The sequence below is a fragment of the Macrobrachium nipponense genome, chromosome 13 (genome assembly GCF_015104395.2).
Source record: "Macrobrachium nipponense isolate FS-2020 chromosome 13, ASM1510439v2, whole genome shotgun sequence".
Classification (NCBI taxonomy): Eukaryota; Metazoa; Arthropoda; class Malacostraca; order Decapoda; family Palaemonidae; genus Macrobrachium; species Macrobrachium nipponense.
The window spans coordinates 60,729,979-60,751,337 of record NC_087206.1 but is presented as its reverse complement, the minus strand read 5'-3'; the positions used below and the strand labels follow the sequence as shown (position 1 = coordinate 60,751,337).

At 36.9% G+C, this 21,359-nt stretch overlaps 2 protein-coding genes across 4 annotated transcripts; both read left to right on the top strand.

The window, feature by feature from the left end:
* Window positions 1-249: 249 nt before the first annotated feature.
* LOC135225833 (uncharacterized) lies at window positions 250-15,565 on the top strand. Of its 3 annotated transcripts, XM_064265363.1 has the most exons (5): window positions 273-380; window positions 5,445-5,596; window positions 10,761-10,859; window positions 12,155-12,965; window positions 14,734-15,565. In XM_064265363.1, coding segments are annotated over exons 3-5 (1,263 nt in total). In that variant the 5' UTR covers window positions 273-380; window positions 5,445-5,596; window positions 10,761-10,858; the 3' UTR covers window positions 15,185-15,565. The 3 variants fall into 3 exon arrangements, with proteins under 3 accessions (XP_064121432.1, XP_064121433.1, XP_064121434.1); XM_064265362.1 differs by lacking the exon at window positions 5,445-5,596 and having other exon boundaries at window positions 250-380; XM_064265364.1 differs by lacking the exons at window positions 273-380; window positions 5,445-5,596 and adding an exon at window positions 4,767-5,237.
* LOC135225348 (uncharacterized) lies at window positions 1,395-4,177 on the top strand. The gene is made up of 3 exons (XM_064264681.1): window positions 1,395-1,479; window positions 2,102-2,918; window positions 3,727-4,177. Exons 1-3 carry the CDS (start codon window positions 1,395-1,397, stop codon window positions 4,175-4,177), a joined length of 1,353 nt encoding a protein of 450 aa, XP_064120751.1.
* Window positions 15,566-21,359: the final 5,794 nt, after the last annotated feature.

Here is a 21,359-nt window from a genome sequence, read left to right as displayed (position 1 = left end):
TAAGCTCATTTCTGTCACATTTGAAAGGTTAACAACGGGCAGACATGAATACAATACACGCAGTCATGAATTATCGTGAACTGCAATCATGAACAGGACACAGATGAGACACAATAAAACTTTGCTCTATTATCTGTCAACCCTTCACTTTCCCTTCGGGAAGAAGGAGAAACAAGACTGATAAACTGATTAGAGCTGTACTGTGCGTTTATGATCTGAAAGATAACATATCACGAGGGCTTGATGGTCTCTGAGTGATTTCTAAAGCCACTCAGCCCTGAACTCGAGTTGGTGATAGAGTTACCGTGTTACTGGTTGTGCCTGACGTCAGAGCTTCCCGCTGGTGTCTTATACAGAGCGTCTGAATTGCTCCTCAATAAGTAAGTAATTGTGATGCAAATGAAATAGGTCATTGCTGAATAGCGATTACTTTTTAAGCTTATGACAAAAGATCCACTCAGTGACTTGATACATTGGATGAATTCTTTTATTTACATTAATCTCCTGAGAATTCGTTGTCGTGCAGTAAACAGTACTCAAAGATAGAAACAGTGAAAATGACATAATTAAAAATGAAATTTTCTGAGATTATTCTGAAAATGTTCTTGCTTTTTTGTTGGTCACCTCGAAGGCAACAATTGCAGTCTATGAGGTCCTTATTTCGTCTGGTAGCGCTCAATATTTGGGTAGAGGTGGAGATTCATTTGCGTCTGAGACTAGGGGTGGAAAGGAAAGGCGTTGAGGATGAGGAGGGGGAGGAGGACAAGAGGGAGAGGGGATGAAGGTTGATGAGGAGGGGCTAAGGATGAGGATGACGAGGGACAAGGAAGAGAAGGTTGTGAGGAGGCGAAGGAGGAGATGGACGTGGAAAGGGAGGTTGGTTGAGAAGATTTAGTTGGTGTTGCCACGTTACTTCCAGTGCTCACGTTAAAATGACCGGCTACAGGTCATCATAATTTCGTTATATTTCTTGTGGATCTTAAGGCTCTGTAGTGACAAGTGTATCTGATAAAGCGAAAAGAATTCGAGAAGTTAAGAGGGCATTGTTGTTATTGCAATTACATATGTATCTGGTAAAAATGGCACATACACACACACATATATATAAATATGTTGACAACTCCTATAGAACAATTCCTAGTAGTAGATAATATAAGATATTTGATGGAATGTCCAAACAGTGTTGATGTGTCAGAGAAATCTTGAGAACAGATGAACACTTGCCAGCGCATACCAGGTTATTTTGTAATCTTTAGTTCTCGCGAAGAACGGAAAGGTGTTTGGGTCTTGGAAATCTGGGTGGCTCATGTAGCCACGAGTGTTGACCCTATTGACCTGGATCCTGTCACGGAACTTCTATGTCACAGGGAGTGGCGAAACAATGTTCTAGAACAATGAGCATGTTCATGAATGTGCCTCTGAAGAGGGTCATTACGGGATCATATATTGAATCCAGAGTACAGATGGATTATTCTGGCAGTAACTTGAATTGGTGAACGTCTGCCTTATAGCCTATATATATGCGATTGTGGTAAAATTGAGGAACAAACCAGATACTGTAATAGCAAAGATTGCATTCATTCCATATGAATCAGGATGTCTAATTTCTGTAGCTTGAAAAGATTTGTTTGATATTCCTATATAAATGATACTTAGAATGTATGGATAACATGATCTAAGCATCATTACACTATTATATTCTGGAGTAAATTGTGTATTTTATACATTATGTCTATCGCTATAGTTAATTATATATGTATGTTATGCGTACACTATCCAAAGTAATTCTGCTTGATGTTAAAGGAAAGCAATTTTTTGAGTATAGAGTCAACATATAAAATCAGTGTAGTTTTTCAAATGGAAAACAATATTTTCTTTATCTTACACACGGATATGTTAACTGCTTTACTAATCTTCAGCTGTGACTCTCAAGTGCCAGTGTTCTTATTTTGAATTACAAATACAGTTAGCTGTCAAACAATGACAATAGAGTTTGACGCCCTCGGATGGCGCTAATCAACTTATTGGCTTATGGATTACCTTCAGTCAACCAAGAGCTGGACACAGCTGGGAGACTAATGAAAACTGAATTTGTTTTCAGTGGCATCTCCCGAGACGAAGAGCATTGCTCCACAGAGTCTTATCACTGTAGACCACATCGAGAGAGTCCTCAAAACTGACAAAGGGAGTGATGCGCTCCTAAAGTCCTGGAAAGTTGTTGACTTCACCAAGCCCGGAGATAACTATGCCTGTGTTGTCACGAGTGTGGAAGTCAAATATACTTTAGCAAATGGAGGTGACTACAAAGTCTCTTACATTGTAAAATTAAATGCCTGTAGGAACAGAAAAGGCTTCCCAGATTTCACACCGAATCTCTTTGCCAAGGAAGGAGGGTTTTACCAAGAGATAGTCCCAGCACTGAATGTGATACTAAAATCCGCAGGCCATGAACTTCTCCACTTTCCCAAGTGCTTCCTAGTAATCACTGAAAAGGGAAAAGAACAAATGTATTTTGCTGACTTGAGAGTACAAGGCTACAAAATGTTTGATGTACGAGAAGGAATAAGCATGGATCACGTCACTTTAGTTTTGGAGGAGCTCGCCAGATTACATAGTGCTTCTTATCTTTTGAAGAAAAAATTGCCAGAAGGTGAAACAGTATCTACAAAGTATGACTTTTTGACAAAAGATTTCTTAAACTTTACTGAAGACTCTAAAGAGAAGGTCATAGCAGTACTTCACAGTAAAATTGACAGCGGTATCGAAATTCTAGAGAAAATTGGTGGCTACAACACTGCTGTTGGTTGGTTGGAGAGATTTAAACCCGAAGTTAGTGATGTCCTTACCACTGGCATGCAGAGCAAGAAGTTTTCAGCCATCTGCCACGGTGATTGCTGGAACAATAACCTTCTCTTTAGGTAAATAATCAAGTTAATTTGACTCAAAGTGATCTGTTCTAATTTACACAGTTTGATACTTTTGACCATTATTTGAATATTCTTTACACAACTTTTTCTAAGGGTTTTCCAAAAAGGAATTTTGACATTCTGGTATGTGACAACTGAATTCTGTTTAACTATGGATTGAACTTTATCCAAGTGATTTTTATCTGGGGTGAAAATATAAGATTACAGTCAACTATTTAGTAAAAGAAGCTAATTATTTTATTGTAATTTTATTCTTCGATACACCAAAAGAATGACAGTCCCAGGGACAAAGTTGTTGTTTCTTTATTATCGATTTTCTAGTCCGCTCGCTGTCAAATATTACTACACAACACAATGCTTAGCGTCTCTATAGTTAGTTATATTTTGATATTTGTAGCATTTATACTATGATATTCTTACATTTTATGTGTACAGTTAATTGAACAGACCATAGAAAAATCATTAAGGGTAGGAAAATGCCTAGACCCGGCCTATAAAGTGACGCGCTCTTGTATGATGGCTAGGCTCAGGATTTTTGCACTGTAATAATTCAAGGAAAAAGGATAGTGAGGGCAGCCAGAGGACCTCTCTTTTTATTTTACTCGCATAAGGGCGGGTATTAAGCTATATCTTTTTTCCTTAATTGACAAAATCTTTGCCATCAGTAATACTGGAAAAATGGGGTTGACCGAAAGGCATAACTAGGATCAGTCCTGGAAATTCAGCCGCTAGGTTGTTTTAGGTCATTATGAATTAAACTACAGCGGACCAACCTCCAAGGACTCGCATCTCATTCCAGGTATAATGACGAAGGCTGCCCTTTAGAAGTCATGTTATTGGATCTCCAGCTATGCCGTGAGTCTTCCCTGGCGTGTGACTTGAATTACTTCTTGTACACAAGTGTCACTGGGGACATCAGGACACCGAACCTCCACCATATTTTATCCAATTACCATTCGTCATACAAGGCAGTGCTCGACGGGTTAAAGGTACCAATGCACTTCAGTGACATCGAACTCTTTGATGAATGCAGAAGTAAATACAAAGTCGGAATACTCTTTGCCCTAGGCGTCATACCAGTTTTACTAAGAGAACGAGAAGATGTCCCTGTCTCCAAAAATACGGACTGGAAGAAGTACATGGAGGAAACTCGAAGAGCAGCCCTGCAGAAGTTGGATAAAAATCCTTTGTGCAAATCTCTGTTTCTGTCTGTTTTTGACGAGTTTATAGACAATGGGCTCATTGCCTGAAAGAAGTTCAAATCAGGTATTTTTTGACGCTTTTTATGTAGACAGTTGACGCTAAACACACACACTGAATGCCATATATATATATATATATATATATATATATATATATATATATATATATATATATATATATATATATATATATATATATATATATATATATATATATATATATATACATATATATTATACATATATATACACTATATATATATATATATATATATATATATATATATATATATATAATATATATATATATATATATATATATATATATATATATAGATATATAAACAGTTGTATTGTTCTATGAAACATAAAAATTCAATAAAAGCAGATTACCGCGACGAAACCATAGTCATCAATTTACAGTTCTCTAGTCAAGATCATGGCTGAATCTTGAGTCAGTATGTGACAAACGCATTTATGTCTTGGCGTCTCGTGATGATAATAATAACGACAATCCATTCCCTTGAATGTCTGCAGAAAACTTACGAGTCACTGTTACAGTGAGGTTCTGGAAATCACGATGACATTCATTCCCTCAACCGGGTTTACCTTACGTTTATCTATCTATCTGCTATCACTGTGGCCAAGAGTCATGGTAAACCGGATCTATTAAAACATTTCACAGGCTTCAGAACTGTTTAAAACGTTACCGGATGATAGGGACATAAGGGGAGCCCCTCCCCTGCTGGGGGTTGGTTTGGGGTGCAAAGGTCGATTTTCTGTTTTAAATCTTTTTTGGCACCCTGTATGTGTGCTGTTGCCAGACGTAAGTATTAAAACTTTATCTAACCTATAAATAAGTAAAAGCCTTTTTAATGAAAGTATTTGCAATGAAAGATAATCCTGATATCACGATATCCTTTCGTTGTGTTTCATTTTACATAAATTAGACATAGATAATCAACGTTTTTTACGTTATTTTTCCATTCCGTTGCCAATCAAGGCTTACAACAAAAGCTAGGAAGCATACACAACATTAGTATCAGATGCCAGTGCTGTCAGGTACAGGGTAATTACCCTGTTTTAGGGTAATTTCAAAATTTTCTAGGTACGTGTACACTGTAGATATTTTAGCTAGATTTACTCTAGCTAGAACTCTCTAAATAGTGTAAACAGCAGTGAGAGTGCTCTAGGTAGACTTAATCCCCGAAATTATAGTCTAGCTAGTGTTGTAGTGGACACGAGGTTTAGAGCATGTGCCTGGACTGCTCTAGACATATTTGTGAACTTAAATAGATTTTTTTTTTCGATCTAGGGAAAGAACTGCTGTACAACGTGGGTAAAATGACGTCCAGTGAAAAATGGAAATGGGACAGTGACAAGACAATGTCACTAATACAGCAATATGAAAGGTTCCCATAACTCCGGAATGTGTCGTTGGTGCATTACCATAATAAAAAAAGGAAGGTAAGTGCTACAAAAGAAATAGCAAAGACATTGAATATTCCTGAATCAGAGATCACACGAAAGTGGCACAATCTGAAGGGGGTATTGCTTATCTGAGATGAGTGTCTTGTCTTTTAATTTTAGGGGTCACTTTCTCCAACAAATAATCATAATCTTCAGTGCACAGACGTAGAAAGTTCGTATAGGATACTGCTTCTTCATCAACCAATTCTCTTAAAAGCTTTACATGTGCTTTTTCTTCATTTCGACTGGCTATCCATTTTTTATGATCCACACACTTCTCTTTCTCTTTTTTTTCTTCAAATCCTTCATTACGACTAATGCCGCAGCTGCAGCAACTATACTCTGTTTTTATTCCATCTGTCCACCCGCCTGTGGTGTTTGCGTATGGCAACACTGCGTCCCTGGCTTTAGATAGTTACGCTATGTGTAAGTTTTAGGTAAATAAAAGGATATCTGGGTGTACATTTGCAACTGAAAAGTGATTTAATAATTTACTGTATGCGAATTACACCGTTATTATTCGAAATAAGATGTTATTATTATTGTTGAATGTAAGCTGAACTTTAATATCAAAAGCCTGGGACGCAGTGTTACCATACGCAAACACCACAGGCGGGTGGACAGATGGAATAAAAAACAGTGTATAGGTGCCTGGCCTGCGACATCTCACTACAAACAAGTCTTAAGTCTGACTGAGACTTCCTCGTCAAACACACTACTGTGTACACCAACGGTAAAGCAGTCTCGGTGTATTTTTCTACCACCGAAGCCCTAGGGAAAGCAAATTATGGTGTATTGTACACACGCTTTAGGGTAAGTCTCATTAGAGCAAGACAGGTCTAGCTTAACTTTAATCAGTAAAGCAGTCTCGGTGTATTTTTCTACCACCGAAGCCCTAGGGAGAGCAAATTATGGTGTATTGTACACACGCTTTAGGGTAAGTCTCATTAGAGCAAGACAGGTCTAGCTTAACTTTAATCAGGGTAGCAGGGTAAAAGTTTTGAAAAATCCCTAATTCTAGGGTAATTTTAACAAAATTACATTATGCTGCTGCTCATCCCTCATTTATATACAGAAAAGCTTGTAAAAGAAGGTGAAATGAGGCTAACAGGGGTCATCAGTGAACTTGACCTGCCTTTCACAGATGCTGATCGGTTAGTTTCTGTGATATAGGCAATATGCCCTGACTCGGAAGTTGTTAAAAAACCAAAATGTGGTAAGACAAAATACAAAGCGGTTGTGAAGCATGTGTTAGGCGGGAAAGAGCAGGATGATTTGCATAACCTACTGAGGAACAATGGCTTTTCTTTGATCATGGATGAATGCACACGCCGAGACAGTATTAAACATTTACTATTTTTCTATTTTTCATATATATATATATATATATATATATATATATATATATATATATATATATATATATATATATATATATATTATATATATATATCTTTGGGAAATATAGGGTAATTTTGAAGCAAACAGGGTAATCTTGGGCTCAATCTAAGGTACTTTTGAGGTATCTGGCAGATACCTCAGTCACCCAATAAACTTGCACGCGTAACCTTACATCACTCGTGGATTCTCAAGCCCAGCTAAGCAATATTTATTTTCCCGTTTTTTTTTTTTTTTTTTTTTTTTTTTTTTGTGTTGCTGTTCACGTAAAATGGTTTGGGAGTCGGCAGATGAGCCGTGCAAGGTTAGTATAAAGACAAACACAGTTAAAGTTGGAAAAACAAACAAGAGCTCCGAGAAGGAGGAAGAAGCTTCATACATTAACACTTGAAATTTCGTTACGTAAACTTAACCACTTATCTCAAAATTAAGTATTACGGTATATGAGTAACTTTAAAACAACAAGGCTTTCTAATTTGTTGTCAGATTTTCAAAATTCAAAAACCATAAGAATCCTTGATAAATTTTACATCAGAAATTGTCGACACATTTGAAAATTATTCATGTATTGAATTTTGATTAATTTTAGAATTTAATATCACAGTAAAAAATTTTTTTCATTGATAAAAATAATTTTTTTTCTTTTAATTCTGACTACAGTTTCTGATAGATCTCTCTGTGAGTATTTATTGGTGTAGTTTTTAAAATTTAGTTGGAAACTAATGGAGCCTTGTGGATTTAAAGCAACACATCTAAAAATTGGGAAAACATCCAGAAAAAAATGAATAATAAAGAACTTATGAAACTTCTTGCAGCAACTTCCCATCAGGGACAATTTTTCAATAACCCCTTCCAAAGGGGGGCGCTCCCCCTAAATAGACACGAGACAAGATTTGAATGAATTTTCATATCGTAAACTGTTTGGTTTTCTATATCAAATAAATGCAGTGATATCTTTCTTCCACTTTTCTCTTTATTATTATTATTATGAATGTATTTTTTGTATCCTCAGTAATGTTTGTATATGATTCTTATTCTTAACCTTGTTGTCTACATAATCCATTATTTAAACCTCTTTCTGAAAAATTTTCCAGTGGGAGTTATATGAATAAAACTTTAAAAAACTTTATCTGTTTTTTATTCTTTTTTGAATATTTTCGCCTCTCATATTCAGTGTCAGCTTTAAATCTTTTTTATCATCATAATAGCGCATGCAACTGCTCTCTCTCTCTCTCTCTCTCTCTCTCTCTCTCTCTCTCTCTCTCTCTGTGTGTGTGTGTGTGTGTGTCAGTTCCTATAAAGACCAATTACGTACCGTAACTAAAAAGTGCAAATGTTCGCTGTGAGAATCAGAATAAAGCCAACCAAGTGTAATGCAAGAGACTGAAAATGTAACAGCAAATGCAAAATACCCCGGGACAAAATGGAGAAATTTTTACGTAAACCAGTTAACAATATAACATCAGGAATATGCGGCAGTTAGATATTGGTGATCCTAAAATACAAATAATGGAAGTAATCTCATCGAGGAATTCCGAATACATCCCGTTCGTGATTATGTGACAGCCAAAAATCTCTTGAATGGAAACACTTACAAGCGTAATATTCAAAGGCAAAAAGCAGAATGGTTTAGAAATTTTTATTGCCTTTGTAGAGGAGCCGAAAGACATAAACAGTACGTTCGGACTCAAAATGACAGCTGACAAATGCTTCGAGACGTATTTGAAACATCTCTGGAATTAATGAGTCAAGATGTTTGCAGCCACTGAACTAAGTCACTTTAAGAAGGCAAGACATACCTGGAGTAACTCTCGAAATGCTACATTATTGCAGCTGTAGAAAATGTTAATAAAGATAATAATCCCTCAGTTCTTGCCACGTTTAAGTCAGGATTATTTTCTGAGCTGATAAGATTTTGTACTTTAACGGCTGGGGTCTACAAGGTCACATCTGCGAGCTTTACATTATTTAACCTTTTTTCATTAATTTTAACTTTCCTCCAATAAATCATTTACCGGACGCAAAAGTTTTTATTTTTCATTTTTTATTTACCATGCCACTAGGTTTGGTTATGTTAGTGCAACGAAACGACCAGATTATGATGTTGGTGTGGAAATCATAATGAGATGGCTTTCAAGAAGGTTTCTATGGTTAGTTTTTAAGATAGGACGTTCCGCTTTTCCAGGGAAGGTTCGGTACTTGGTTACAGTTTGGGATCATACTTACCGGACTCCACTAATATAACCTCAATCTTAACTTCTATGTATTTGAGTCATTATGCTTCGAAGAGCCAAGTCGGTTCAGATTCTATCCATGTCAGGTTTTCCCTTTACCGCTAAATTTCGGAATTTTCTTCTCGTCTCCATTTTCCTTGAAACTAACAAGCTTTTGTGAAATGGACTTGGGCTAAATATGATTATAGGTGGCTTGTCCCGTCAGCCTATATATTACGAAAAAATCTAAATGTTTCTGCTATTATATATGAGGCTACATCATCCCCCATCTTCCAAGTTGGCCGACCTTAATAATGTAAGTTTAGATACCACGTTTTAATACACATTTCCATTTCACTGCCATTTTCGTTTTTGTTTCCGTATGGTTCTATAGCTTAATGGTCTTACATTGTTCTTTGAACAATTGGTCCTTTGTAAAGAATCCTTTGATCTCAAACACAAGATCTGAGACACTGTACACAGTTGATCATAAAGGACAACTTTGCAAGTGGTCACACTCTCTTTCCAGGTGTAATCTTAGGGAAAAATGAAGGTTTCATCTTAACCAAGTTGGATAACCAGGCCACAGAATGGTTGAAAGGAGTCATCAGAAAATACGGTTCATTTTTATCACATGGGAGCTTGGGATAAGCAACGAATTCTTCCAGACACAATCACGGGGAAAGGAGGCTCCCATCTTATCCGTCTTGATATTTCATTGATTCTATTACCTTTCATTGGGCGGCCGCAGACTGAGATTGCCATACCAGTGCCCTCTATCACATACCCTTTATGTACCAGTGAATCCTCTGTCACATGCTCTTTATGTACCAGTGACTCCTCTGTCACATACCCTTTATGTACCAGTGACTCCTCTATCACATACCCTTTATGTACCAGTGACTACTCTATCACATGCCCTTCATGTACCAGTGACTCCTCTATCACATGCCCTTTATGTACCAGTGACTGAGGTTTGTACTCCTTTTACCTCCATTACCTGTCACTTATGAACCATTTTTTGAGATCGTCATATCAACTGATTTCGTTATCTACCACTTGAGGTCTGAATACCGTTGTTTATGAACCATTTATTGATCTCTGCATGCTCAATGCTAACATTCCCCATTACCTACTTGCTTATCATCTTTGAGCTCATCATAAGAAGTTCTGGAAGTTTAAGTCTGGATTGATCCTTTGGAGTTATTAGTTGCATATTTACATTTTAGTTATTTACAATAAAGAGTACTTTGGATTGATTTTTTAATTTTGCTTAGGTGCAAAAGCCAATATATTTGATTATAAAGTACTGTATTCTGTATCCAGTGTGTGAAATTTTTCACATGCATGACGCCAACATGCGCAAACAAATATACAAGCAGCAAAGAAGCAAAGAGTACCAGAGTCATTGATTTTGGTACTCTGCTGCCTTAATTATGTCCCTGACACTGATAGTTGAGTGCCCATTTCTTTTATAGATTTACTAATTTTGTAATTGAAGATTTCATATACAACCTTGTAAGCAACTGCTTATCTATTATTCCTTTCAGCTATCATCGATAACTTTGGGGCATCAGAAACTGGCGGTCCTCCTCCAGTCACGTTCGTCGTAGCTCTGTCAACTGGAATATTATTGCATCCGTTCGCAAGTATGTTTTTTCGTTATTCAAAAAAATTTCCCCTTTATGTCTGGGAATGATTGTTAATGGTCTCTTAAACGGAAAATGGTAATATGAGTCACCTTAGTGTTTTTAAAGGCTAAAATTTAGGCTTCTTTGTTTGTGGAGCATGTCTAATTACAAGATGATGTCAAACTGACTTTCTTTGCTGAAAACTAAAAGATGAAGCTGCGGTTCATTATGAATGTAAGTAGTCTCGAGACAGTGGTACATTACTATGCTACCATCAAGCTTAAGCGTTGTCCTTTTCCACAACTTTCTTTTATTGTTCTCATCGTACCTGGCACAGATGATGGTTATACTTTGGTCATACGGTTGGTCTGCATTTTACAGAATTTTTTTCCCATTAAATGTTTTTTCCTGAGAGGGTGTCATTGCAGAGGAAAATCCAGTTGAATAATGGATTAATCTTCTGAGCAGAAATTTTCACAGCTTCCACTGCTTCGTATATCACAAAGGTCACATCAACATTGCATTATTAGGGATGGAAATTGCGGTTTCAACCCTCTTTTATATCTACATTTTGACTATAGGCGTACTACCTACAATGATAACGTGTTAACTAAGGATGAAGATTCAAAGATAAAAAGCCTTGGAGAGCCAGAACTAGGTATTTTGATTAAGATTTGGTTGTGGCTATTGTAGAATGTTAAAGACTTAAAATGCACATGAATGTATGAGGTTCTCTACTGCTTGTGTTAATCTTCCTGAATCTGAAGCAAATGGAAGGGGAAATCTAATGCCAATGTCCATCCCAGGCGTGAAGAGACTGGCAGAGGTGAGAGGGAAAGAGTCGTGATTGTATTCCTTCCTTGGAAATTGTTTCCTCAACCACGTAATTCTGTAAATATTAACAAATCTTCCGCAATGCAGAAGTTATACTTCAAATTTCAATATATTTTCATTAAAAGAAAAATCCTATCTTTAAAGTTCATAAAAATTTGATCTTTTTTTTTTTTACTTTCGTGGATTGGAGAATTAAACTTACAATCTTAACAAGTTTAGAGATTTATTAGAATTATTAGGACAAGAGATGTGAGAGGATAGGCATTCCCTTGCAAATAAATCTACATATGTGAAACCCCGTTAAAAAAAAACATGACAACTTTATCTATTTTGTTGAATAGGGGAGTATAGAAATGAGAAATTAAACTTTCATCTGCAAGTATTTTGTTCATACAAATTTTTTCAAGAATTCAGCCATATATCTATATCCCAAAAGTATAAGTGGCAATAGAAAATTAACATTCCTTATCAATTTCCAGTGGAGTCGACTAAGGAACAAGCATTAATACCACAGAGCCTAATAACTGAAGGTTATGTCAGGGAAGCACTGAAAGCAGACAAGGGTAGTGAAGCTCTCTTGAGATCCTGGAAGGTAGTCGATTTCACCAAGCGTGGGGACAACTATGCCTGTGTGGTGACAAGCGTGGAGGTCAAATATACCAAGAGTGGTGTCCAACATGAAGTTAGTTATGTCGTCAAGCTAAATGCCTGTAGGGCTCCCCAAGGTGGCCCCGACTTTTCACCAGTTATCTTTGCAAAGGAAGGAAGATTTTACCAAGAGATTGTACCAGTGCTGAATGAAGTGCTTATTTCGGCTGGTCAAGAGGTCCTTCGGGTTCCAAAGTGCTTCTTTGTTTCTTTAGAAAATGGGAAGGAGCAACTGTACCTAGAGGATCTTAGAGCGAGGGACTTCAAAATGTTTGACAGGAGAAAAGGAATGGACTATGATCATGCATCTCTTGTTTTGTCTGAGCTTGCAAGGCTGCACAGTGCTTCTTATCTGCTTCTGAAGAAATTAAAGGAAGGGGAATCCTTATCGTCGAAATTTGACTTCATCTCAGACGAATATTTATTTTCACCTGATTTTGCACCTGTCTTTGAATCATTTATGAAATCTAATGTTGACACGGGTATAACGATGTTGGAGGCAATTGGCGGATATGAGAGCAGCGTTGAGTGGCTGAGAAACTTCAAAGAAGAAGTTCCGGAAGTTTGCTCTACTGGTACCCAGAGTGAGAAATATACCAGCATTTGCCACGGTGATTGCTGGAATAACAATGTTCTGTTCAGGTAAGGTATATGCTACAGTAATTTTCTACTAAATATACCTAGGGTTTCTCATTATATAGTTTTGTCGTAGATTTTTGGGCCTTGTTGATTTCCTTAATCTATCTTCATTTTTGTTTACCTTTCTGCTATGGACCATACTGCAATCAAGTAAAAATAGAAAATAAGGTTTTCCTCTGGAACTGAGAAACAGTTGTTAGAATAACCAATAAGATTTCAGAGCTGTTTCAGCTTGTGACTTTAGTTCTTGTATGCAAAATTTTATACTTGAATTCTTAAAGTACGATATGCAAGAACATTTATTTGCAACTCTTAAGAGCAAATGTTAGAGATTGCCTACAATGTACTGTGATTGTAACATTTAGTTATATAAGGCTGTTTATGTAAAACCCATTAGAACTCTCAATTTTGCAAAATGCATAATCATATCAAATGTCTCTGTAATCTATGCCAATCACAGGGCTGGAAATTCTCAGTCTCTCGAGAGAGTTCACGTAGGCAACATGTATGTTCCAACATCTTTCAAACATTATAATTTTAATTATACCTCAGTTTTACCTGCAGAAAAGGAACGTTTCCCAGTTTCATCAATGAACATCGTCAAGCTAATAACTTAAGGATTATAATGATATAAGAAATATGTACTTCAGTAAACTAATGCTAAAATATTTATAGTGAAACAAACATAAAATTCTTAGTATAAAATATATTCTTTCATTCATTACATGAAATCGCAGTGCATTCATCATTTGTCATCTTGTGTATCATACAGTTTCGTGGCTTTAAATGTCATGGAAGACAATGCTACAAAAAAAAAAAAAAAAAAAATGATAGACAGGGCTATCAATATGAAAATATCAAGCAAAAGATTAAGAATATTAATCTCTCTCTCTCTCTTATCTTCGTGTAGTCAGGTGTTGCTCACGTGATCACTCGATGACGTCATCGTCATGAGCACGACCCCTCGATACGAAGAAGTCTTATGGGGGAAAAAGAATATTAAGACTTCATTATCGTTACTATCATTATCACCATCACCCTTTCATATCTTATAGTGGATATCTCTATATAAAAAATCGTTACTTAGATATTGATACCTAGTGGAGGAAATTTATTCATCCCATTGATTTTTCTTTTGCTAGTCAGTCCTATATCCCTCTCATTATTCTTTTTTATTATTTATTACGATTTTCTTCATAATTCTTATATCATCATGATGTTTAGTGATGCAATTGGGAAACGCTACTTTTTTATCGGTAAAACTGAGGTGTAATGAAAATTATAACTTTTGAAAGAGGAGAGGTGGAACATGCATCCTGCCTATGTGAACACCCTCAAGAGACTGGAAGTTTCCAGCCCTGTGATTGGCTTATCAATAGCCAATCAGGAGCTTGGTAAGGAACGGCGCTAGGCATGAGATGCACGGGTGAAGTGAATCTACTCTAGTACATGGGAGTCCAGGGGATTTTCATTTACATTCTTTTGGTGATACAACTTATGAAATGAGTAGCCAAATATCAGCACGTTGCTAATAGATGCAGTTCAGTAGTACATAATCTTTGTTTCCCGGTACAGATCAAGTGCAACTGACAATTGAACATAATAAATTCCTTTACATTCTTCTCTTTCCTGGCAAGTCTTGTCTTTTTTTCAAAAATGGTTTTCCATCTAGGTGACTTAGTTTTTATCGATATCAGTAAACCTCTAAGGTGTGTTGAAAGCTTCAGTAATGATTTGAAGCCTTCCAATAATTCCGCACATTTCTTTTCAGATATAATGATGAAGGTCGTCCTGTTGAGCCTATGTTAGTGGATCTTCAGATAAGTCGTGAAGCTTCGTTAGCCTGTGACTTGAATTACTTTTTATATACAAGTCTTACAGGTGACGTCAGGAGACCAAACATCGATAATTTCATGACCATTTACTATTCGTCTTATAAAGAAGTGCTAGAGGGAGCTGATGTGCCTATGTATTTTGACAAAGGGGAACTCGTGAAGGAATTCCGAAGCAAGAATAAACTTGGCTTGCTTTTCTCCATGGGCATCATACCAGCCTTGCTGGCAGAGCCTGAAGAAGCTCCAGAATTTCTCGACCAAGACCTAGAAAAGTTCATGCTAGAAATGAAAAAAGTAGCCTTCAGTTTGCTCAAAACAAATCCTTTGTGCAAGCCTCGTTTTTTGTCTATCTTTGACGAATTTTTGGAATCAGGACTGATTTCTTGAGTAGTGTTAATTGTATTGCCTCGTAGTTTCTCCAGAGTAGGTCCTTGTATATAGATTTTTGTTGTTGAATAATCTATTTTTTAGTTGCAACGGTATTGTTCCTCACTTTCAGGACACAGCATGGAGGTGTTACAGGATATACAATTGTGCTGTGATTCTTAACTAAGATGTTCTGAGGCTCGTGTACCAGTGCCATTTTAGTCATTCTAAGCAGTCCTCAAAATGTAAGATATTGACTTTTGATATGCTTGAAAATACCCTACTACATAAAATCTAAGTACTTCAATGAAATCGATTTATACCTTTACCTTTATTATTTTTAAAAGCGGTTTTATACAGTGAAGATTGTTCTGAATTTGGAAATAAAAATTCTTGAGGTAAGACGGTGTCTAGCGTTCCTATGATTATCGGTACAATTTCCACAGGCATATCCTATATCCTTCTTATTTCCATTTTCAGGTCTTGATATTCAATAGTTTTTTCTTTCTTTCTCATCCACTCTGATGTCCCTTGGTACTGCAACATCTACATTATTTACAAGTCCTGTTCTTATCAATGCCTTTCTGGTTCTGCAACTATCTGAGCGGTCCTTCAGCTCAGGCAGGTGCTTGACTGAGTGTCAACTGTCGCAGGAATAATTTCTTCTATATCCTGCCACAGCTCTAGGGGGTATAACTTAATTACAGGTCTCATGAGCTGGCTGTGGGCCATTCTTACAGTAGCCACTTTTGGGATCTTTCCTCGCCCCATATGTAACTTGATCACTTGGCCCAACTTCCACTTGCTCCTTGGCCCCTCATCATGAATGAGGATTATTTCCCCTATCCTAGGCCAAGAGCTATGCATCGTTCCTACTCGTTGAGTTTCTCTTAGCATTGTTAAATACTCTCTCTCCCATCTTTTTCACAGGTTGTCACACAACCTGGACACATACAGGACTCTTTTCTCCATGAAATCCCTCTGTCCATTGGTAGGGTTGCCAAAGATCTTTTCCCAGTTTACTACTTCTCTGGGAAGTGATTAAGCTTTCTCCCATGAATCAAATGGTAAGGGTAAAAATTTCCAACTGATTCAAAACGCTGGGGATGTAACTTAATCGTTTATGTTTGATGATCCATTCCAACTCCATCAATACGCAGGTCAGTTCTTTAAAACTGAGTGAGGCTTGGCCTATGATTATTTTTAGGCATAACTTATGAAGTCCTATCAGCCTTTCCCACATAGCACCAAACCATGGTGCTCTTGCTAGAATAAACTTCCAGTTACACTGTATATCTAACAGAGGTTCCTTTACCCTGGGATTCTCCGCCATGGTCCCAAGATATTCTAGTGCCGCTACAAACATGCTGGTGTTGTCACTCAACACGAGTACTGGGAAACCACTTCTACTGCATAACTTTCTAAAACTCATGAGGAATGAGTTACAAGACTGGTTGTCAACTAGTTCCACATGTATGCCTCTGGTTATCGGGCAAGTAAATAAGATGAAATAAGCCTTCTTAGGGCTCTGTTCACTTTCCTTAAGCCATAATGCACCAGTGTAGTCCATGCCTGTGTTATTAAAAGGTTGATTACATTGTACCCTGAACTAGGTAATGGAGTAACCAAATTGGGCCTATACAGATTCTCCTGCATTCTCCTACAAATAACAAATTGGTGTAATATACTATTAGTTAGTTGCTTTATTTCTGTGATCTAGAACTCTTGCCTAGAACTTGCCATAGTTGCATTTACACCCATGTGAGCATTAGTATTATGATGTTCTTTATTGATTACCTGAGTAACATAGAAACTCTTTAGCAACAGTATAGGAAACTCAGCAACTTTGGGTAACTGTGTGTTCTAGTCTACCCTTACACCTTATTATCCTGTTGTCCAGGTAAAGATTCAACTGGTGTACAAGAGTTAGTTTTGGTTCTCTTGCCCCCTTCATCAAGCTTTTGTAATCCTCTTGAATAAATTCCTTTTGTATGAGGACAATGGTCTTATTCTTTGCCTCATGGAGTTCTTCCAAGGTCAGTCTACCAGTAATTTTCCCATTGGTTGAACTCCTGCGCTTAATGAAAAATTGTTGGATCCATGCTGTGGTCCTATAGGCCTTTTTAACCGTGCTGAATCTTTCCCAATTCAGCAAGTGTATAACAATTCAGGTTGTCCCCTACATTATTGACCCAAATGCTCTCTTCCTTACCCCGTACAAGTGACAACCATGACCTGTCTATTGGCCAAGAGGAATTTTTTAACCAAGGGGATCTCTTCCACCAGAAAGAACTATCCAAATAATTTCTGTCCTTTTCCCACATGTCAACCAGTCAATGGGATTATCATCTGTAGGCACATAGGACAAGACCGCCTCTGGAACTAAAAAGTTTATTTCCTGTACTTTATTTTTCGCAAATACAGAGAGAACACTTTTCGTTACTAGCCAACTTAGGGCGACTTTAATATCTAACCAAATGAACAGTTCAACAAACTCATTCTTCCCGAAGGATTCTTGAATCAATTTAACAATGACATCAACTCTAGTTTTGGAACAGTTAGTTCTTTAATGGGTGCTACTCTTGCCTTCGCCATCATTAAATAAGAGTTTTCGTTTAACTCTATATGCTACACAACCATATGCTGACTTACTGGCATAGAAGGATATGTGTAAGGAGTCCCCCTCTCCAAGGCTAGTATTCCTAGGAAAGGAGATATCAAGACATTTCTTCAAGTCTTTGGATAACTCAGCTGATTGCTTCTGTAATGGGTCTGGAAGTCGATCATCCCAATCCAGTTTGTTGCTTCCACAAATTCTGCAAGTATTGCCTAATAATAACAGGTAGAAGTACTCGTAATAGATTGTTTGTTTGTTTGTTTCTATGGTGTTTTTACATTGCATGGAACCAGTGGTTATTCAGCAACGGGACCAATGGCTTTACGTGACTTCTGAACCATGTCAAGAGTGAATTTCTATCACCAGAAATGCACTTCTCTGACACCTCAATGGAATGCCCAAGAATCGAACTCGCGGCCACCTCGGTGGCAGGCAAAGACCATACGCCACTGAGGCGCTCGTAATAGGATTTAATGTCAAGGTATCTTTCTCTTTGTCCCAATTCAGACCTAAGACCTTATGAGTTGCTTGTTCTCTGGCACTGATCCCATATGCTCTAGCTATAGTTTGCAAGGAGCCATTATTAAGCATCCATCCCTTCAGATATGAATGTGCCTGTGCAACTATCTTATTTGCTTCAAAGAAAAAATTTACCATTTCATCATCATTGCTGATGAACTGTAAGTTATCTACATATAGCCCTCTATTCATCCTTTCTAAAACAACTCAAAACCTATACATCAACAATCTACTGCCAAGGTCTGTTGGATCTTCCAACCATAAAAATCTTGTATAGTTTCTATCTTATTCTCTAAGTTGCACCAAATGACTTCTCTGTGTCACTAATACTAGCAGACAATTTTGTTCTAAACTGCAGAGGTCAGCTGTTATATGTGGACCCGTCCATAAACAGTCGTTCAAGCTTAACCCATTTTTCCAGTCAAATGCTGTCATTTTTAACACCATAATATCCCAAGAAATGACAGGCTTCATCAGTTTTAAAATATTCTACTTCTCCCAAAACTAGACTTGAAACACTTTTGCTTTAATCTATTCAAAGCCAACCCAGAGTTGGAAGTTAATCTCCTTTCATTACCTTTTCAAGGCAATGTCACCTACTGTTTGTCAATTTCAGAATAGGTTACAGTACTCTCAAAGTTCTCCAATAACTTTTTTTTTTGTTGCATAATCTCACTGCAGTCAGTACGTAAATAATCTAAACTCCATGAAGTTTCAAGATCTTCCCTTGGTTCTTTTAAATGAGTAACTCCTTCAGTCATCGTTATATCACCTGTTTCCACTGCCAGTATTAAAATGGAAACATGAGTCTACTTGGTGGGAGGAGAACTACAGGTTCCAGTTACCACATAACCAAATATGGTTGGTAGCAATATTAACTTTTCAAATTTCCTAAACCCTGTTTGTAATACGTTGAACAAATTGTCAACCTCTTTGACAACTCTAAAGGCGATTCTTTCTCTAAGGGTAGATATAAATCTTTATCAGCTAGTTGATTTTCGTTTTACATAGCGACCTCAAATTTTTGTTAATATAAAATTTCTTTGCATATTCTGGTAGCTCGTTTATCACTATATAATCCATATGTATTTATCTACCCCGGTGAGGGACAACGATGTTTACCTTTTCATAATCTTTGACTGGTTTGGAAGTCCTCAACACCCTTGCTCTTGCAATGGAGTCCCTTAAGAGCAGATCTCTTTGCAAATGATCTCTCAGTACAGGTATCCAACAACCATCTCTTTCACACAATGCAACCTATTTTACCCTTTAAGGTTATTGAAGCTGTAGGTAAAATTGACTGCTTAGCCTCTTATTTTCCTGTCCGGTATTTAGTCTTATTTGGTTAGTTTGGTAGGATAATGAGACTAATCAGAAGACTATTATATCTTCGTCTTTTTAAACAAAAAGAATGGAAATTCATGCAGATATGTCATAAACACAAAAGAAAGTCATTACACAGTAGGCTTACATCGGTATGTCATTAGGCTACCGATATGAACAAAAAGAAATTGATATCTTGCAAATTCTGGTGTAAGACTAACTCAAGCAATTCTGAAAAGGACAGAATATTATATTCGTTACATCGTCAACAAATTTTATGGTAAGAAATAAACAGATGTACTTTTGTTTATTGAGGGAACATATGAAAACCATAAGCTTTAGATGTAATTATCCAGAGAAACAAGTTCTGTTATTTATCAGTGAGCCTCATAAAGCATGCACATTTTTCACCTAGACTAAATTGAAGCCAACACCCAGATGCATCCATCTGATTATTTACTTTTTTTTTATCAGATATGTCTAGAAATACGGACATATATGATATTTGAGTTAAAATGTTCGAAAGTCATAATGGGAAATCTATGCATTTATTTACAGAAAATGTAATGACATAATAATTCGGTAAATACATATTCTCGAAACTGCAAACTTCTCATATCGCCAACTGGCAACTGCCAACGGCTGTAGCTGAGAGGGCCAGACGGCCAGACCCCACGATATCTTGCGTCTCTCGACACTACTGTCAAACCGAGTCAAGTATGGATGCAACATCATTAGACATATTCTTCATTTTTCTTTATATATTACATACATCTAAAATCTGAAAGAACCAGCGTATTCAGGGTGATTTTATTGTTTAAAAACACAAGATTTTATTTTATCTTGATCTCATGAATTATGCAAAATCCGACGATAAATAAAAACAGGTATAAAGAATGAAATGTTTCTCTCTTCACTTCTACTCGATGTAATTCCTTTGTATTTTAACTTATTGATTTCAGGAAAAGATTAATTAATTGTACATTTAATATCGAATCCTTTGGTATGACCAAAACTTTCCTATCTTCTGTAAAACGTGAGATAAATGAAGAAATGTAAACATAATGCTAGTTTTCTAAGCTACAAACGAAATATGACCCACTGAGCAAGAAGTTTGCCTCCCAGTACCAGCCAATCAGAGGCCGCCAAACAAACGTCTCGTAGGCACAAGAATCTACCTTATGTGAATGGACTATAGGTAGTTTGGAGTAGAGCAATGGTATACAACTCTCCAATGACCTTATAAAGCATTCAATTTGCACTCTGCTTCTGCATTGCGAGTCACAGTCTGGAAAAGTTTCTTAACTAAACACAACTTAATCTCATTCTCCCAGCCATAGGTTTCTTTCAACAACTTCACTCCTTGCAAATATTTATCACCTTCTAATTTAAAACCAGATATCAGTTCCAGAGCCTCACCTTCCAACAGACCCTTTAAATACGAAAACTTTTGTATACTCTCAAAGTCTGCACGTTGGTGTACTGGTACTCCAAAGAGTTCCCAAAATGAATTTCATTCTGATACATCATCATCAAAATGTTAGAGGTCTAATTTAGGCAACTTTACACTGGCTTTTACAAGCAATATTGATGCACTAAGTTCACTCATTAAAGCTAGAGGATCAGTGATGGAGGAGTTTGGTTTATGAATTTCAGTGCCTACCTTTATTCTGCTTGATTCATCATTTGGTCAGGCTGTCCTATAGGATCTGTTAGATCAATATTTCACTATCCAGT

Bases quoted from the DNA above. Each gene is read 5' to 3' on its own strand.
- LOC135225348 (XM_064264681.1), top strand. From the start codon at position 1,395: ATGAGCATGTTCATGAATGTGCCTCTGAAGAGGGTCATTACGGGATCA. The intron at 1,480-2,101 runs GTAACTTGAATT...ATTTGTTTTCAG, and splicing joins ACAGATGGATTATTCTGGCA to TGGCATCTCCCGAGACGAAG. The intron at 2,919-3,726 runs GTAAATAATCAA...ATCTCATTCCAG, and splicing joins AACAATAACCTTCTCTTTAG to GTATAATGACGAAGGCTGCC.
- LOC135225833 (XM_064265362.1), top strand. The intron at 12,966-14,733 runs GTAAGGTATATG...ATTTCTTTTCAG, and splicing joins AATAACAATGTTCTGTTCAG to ATATAATGATGAAGGTCGTC.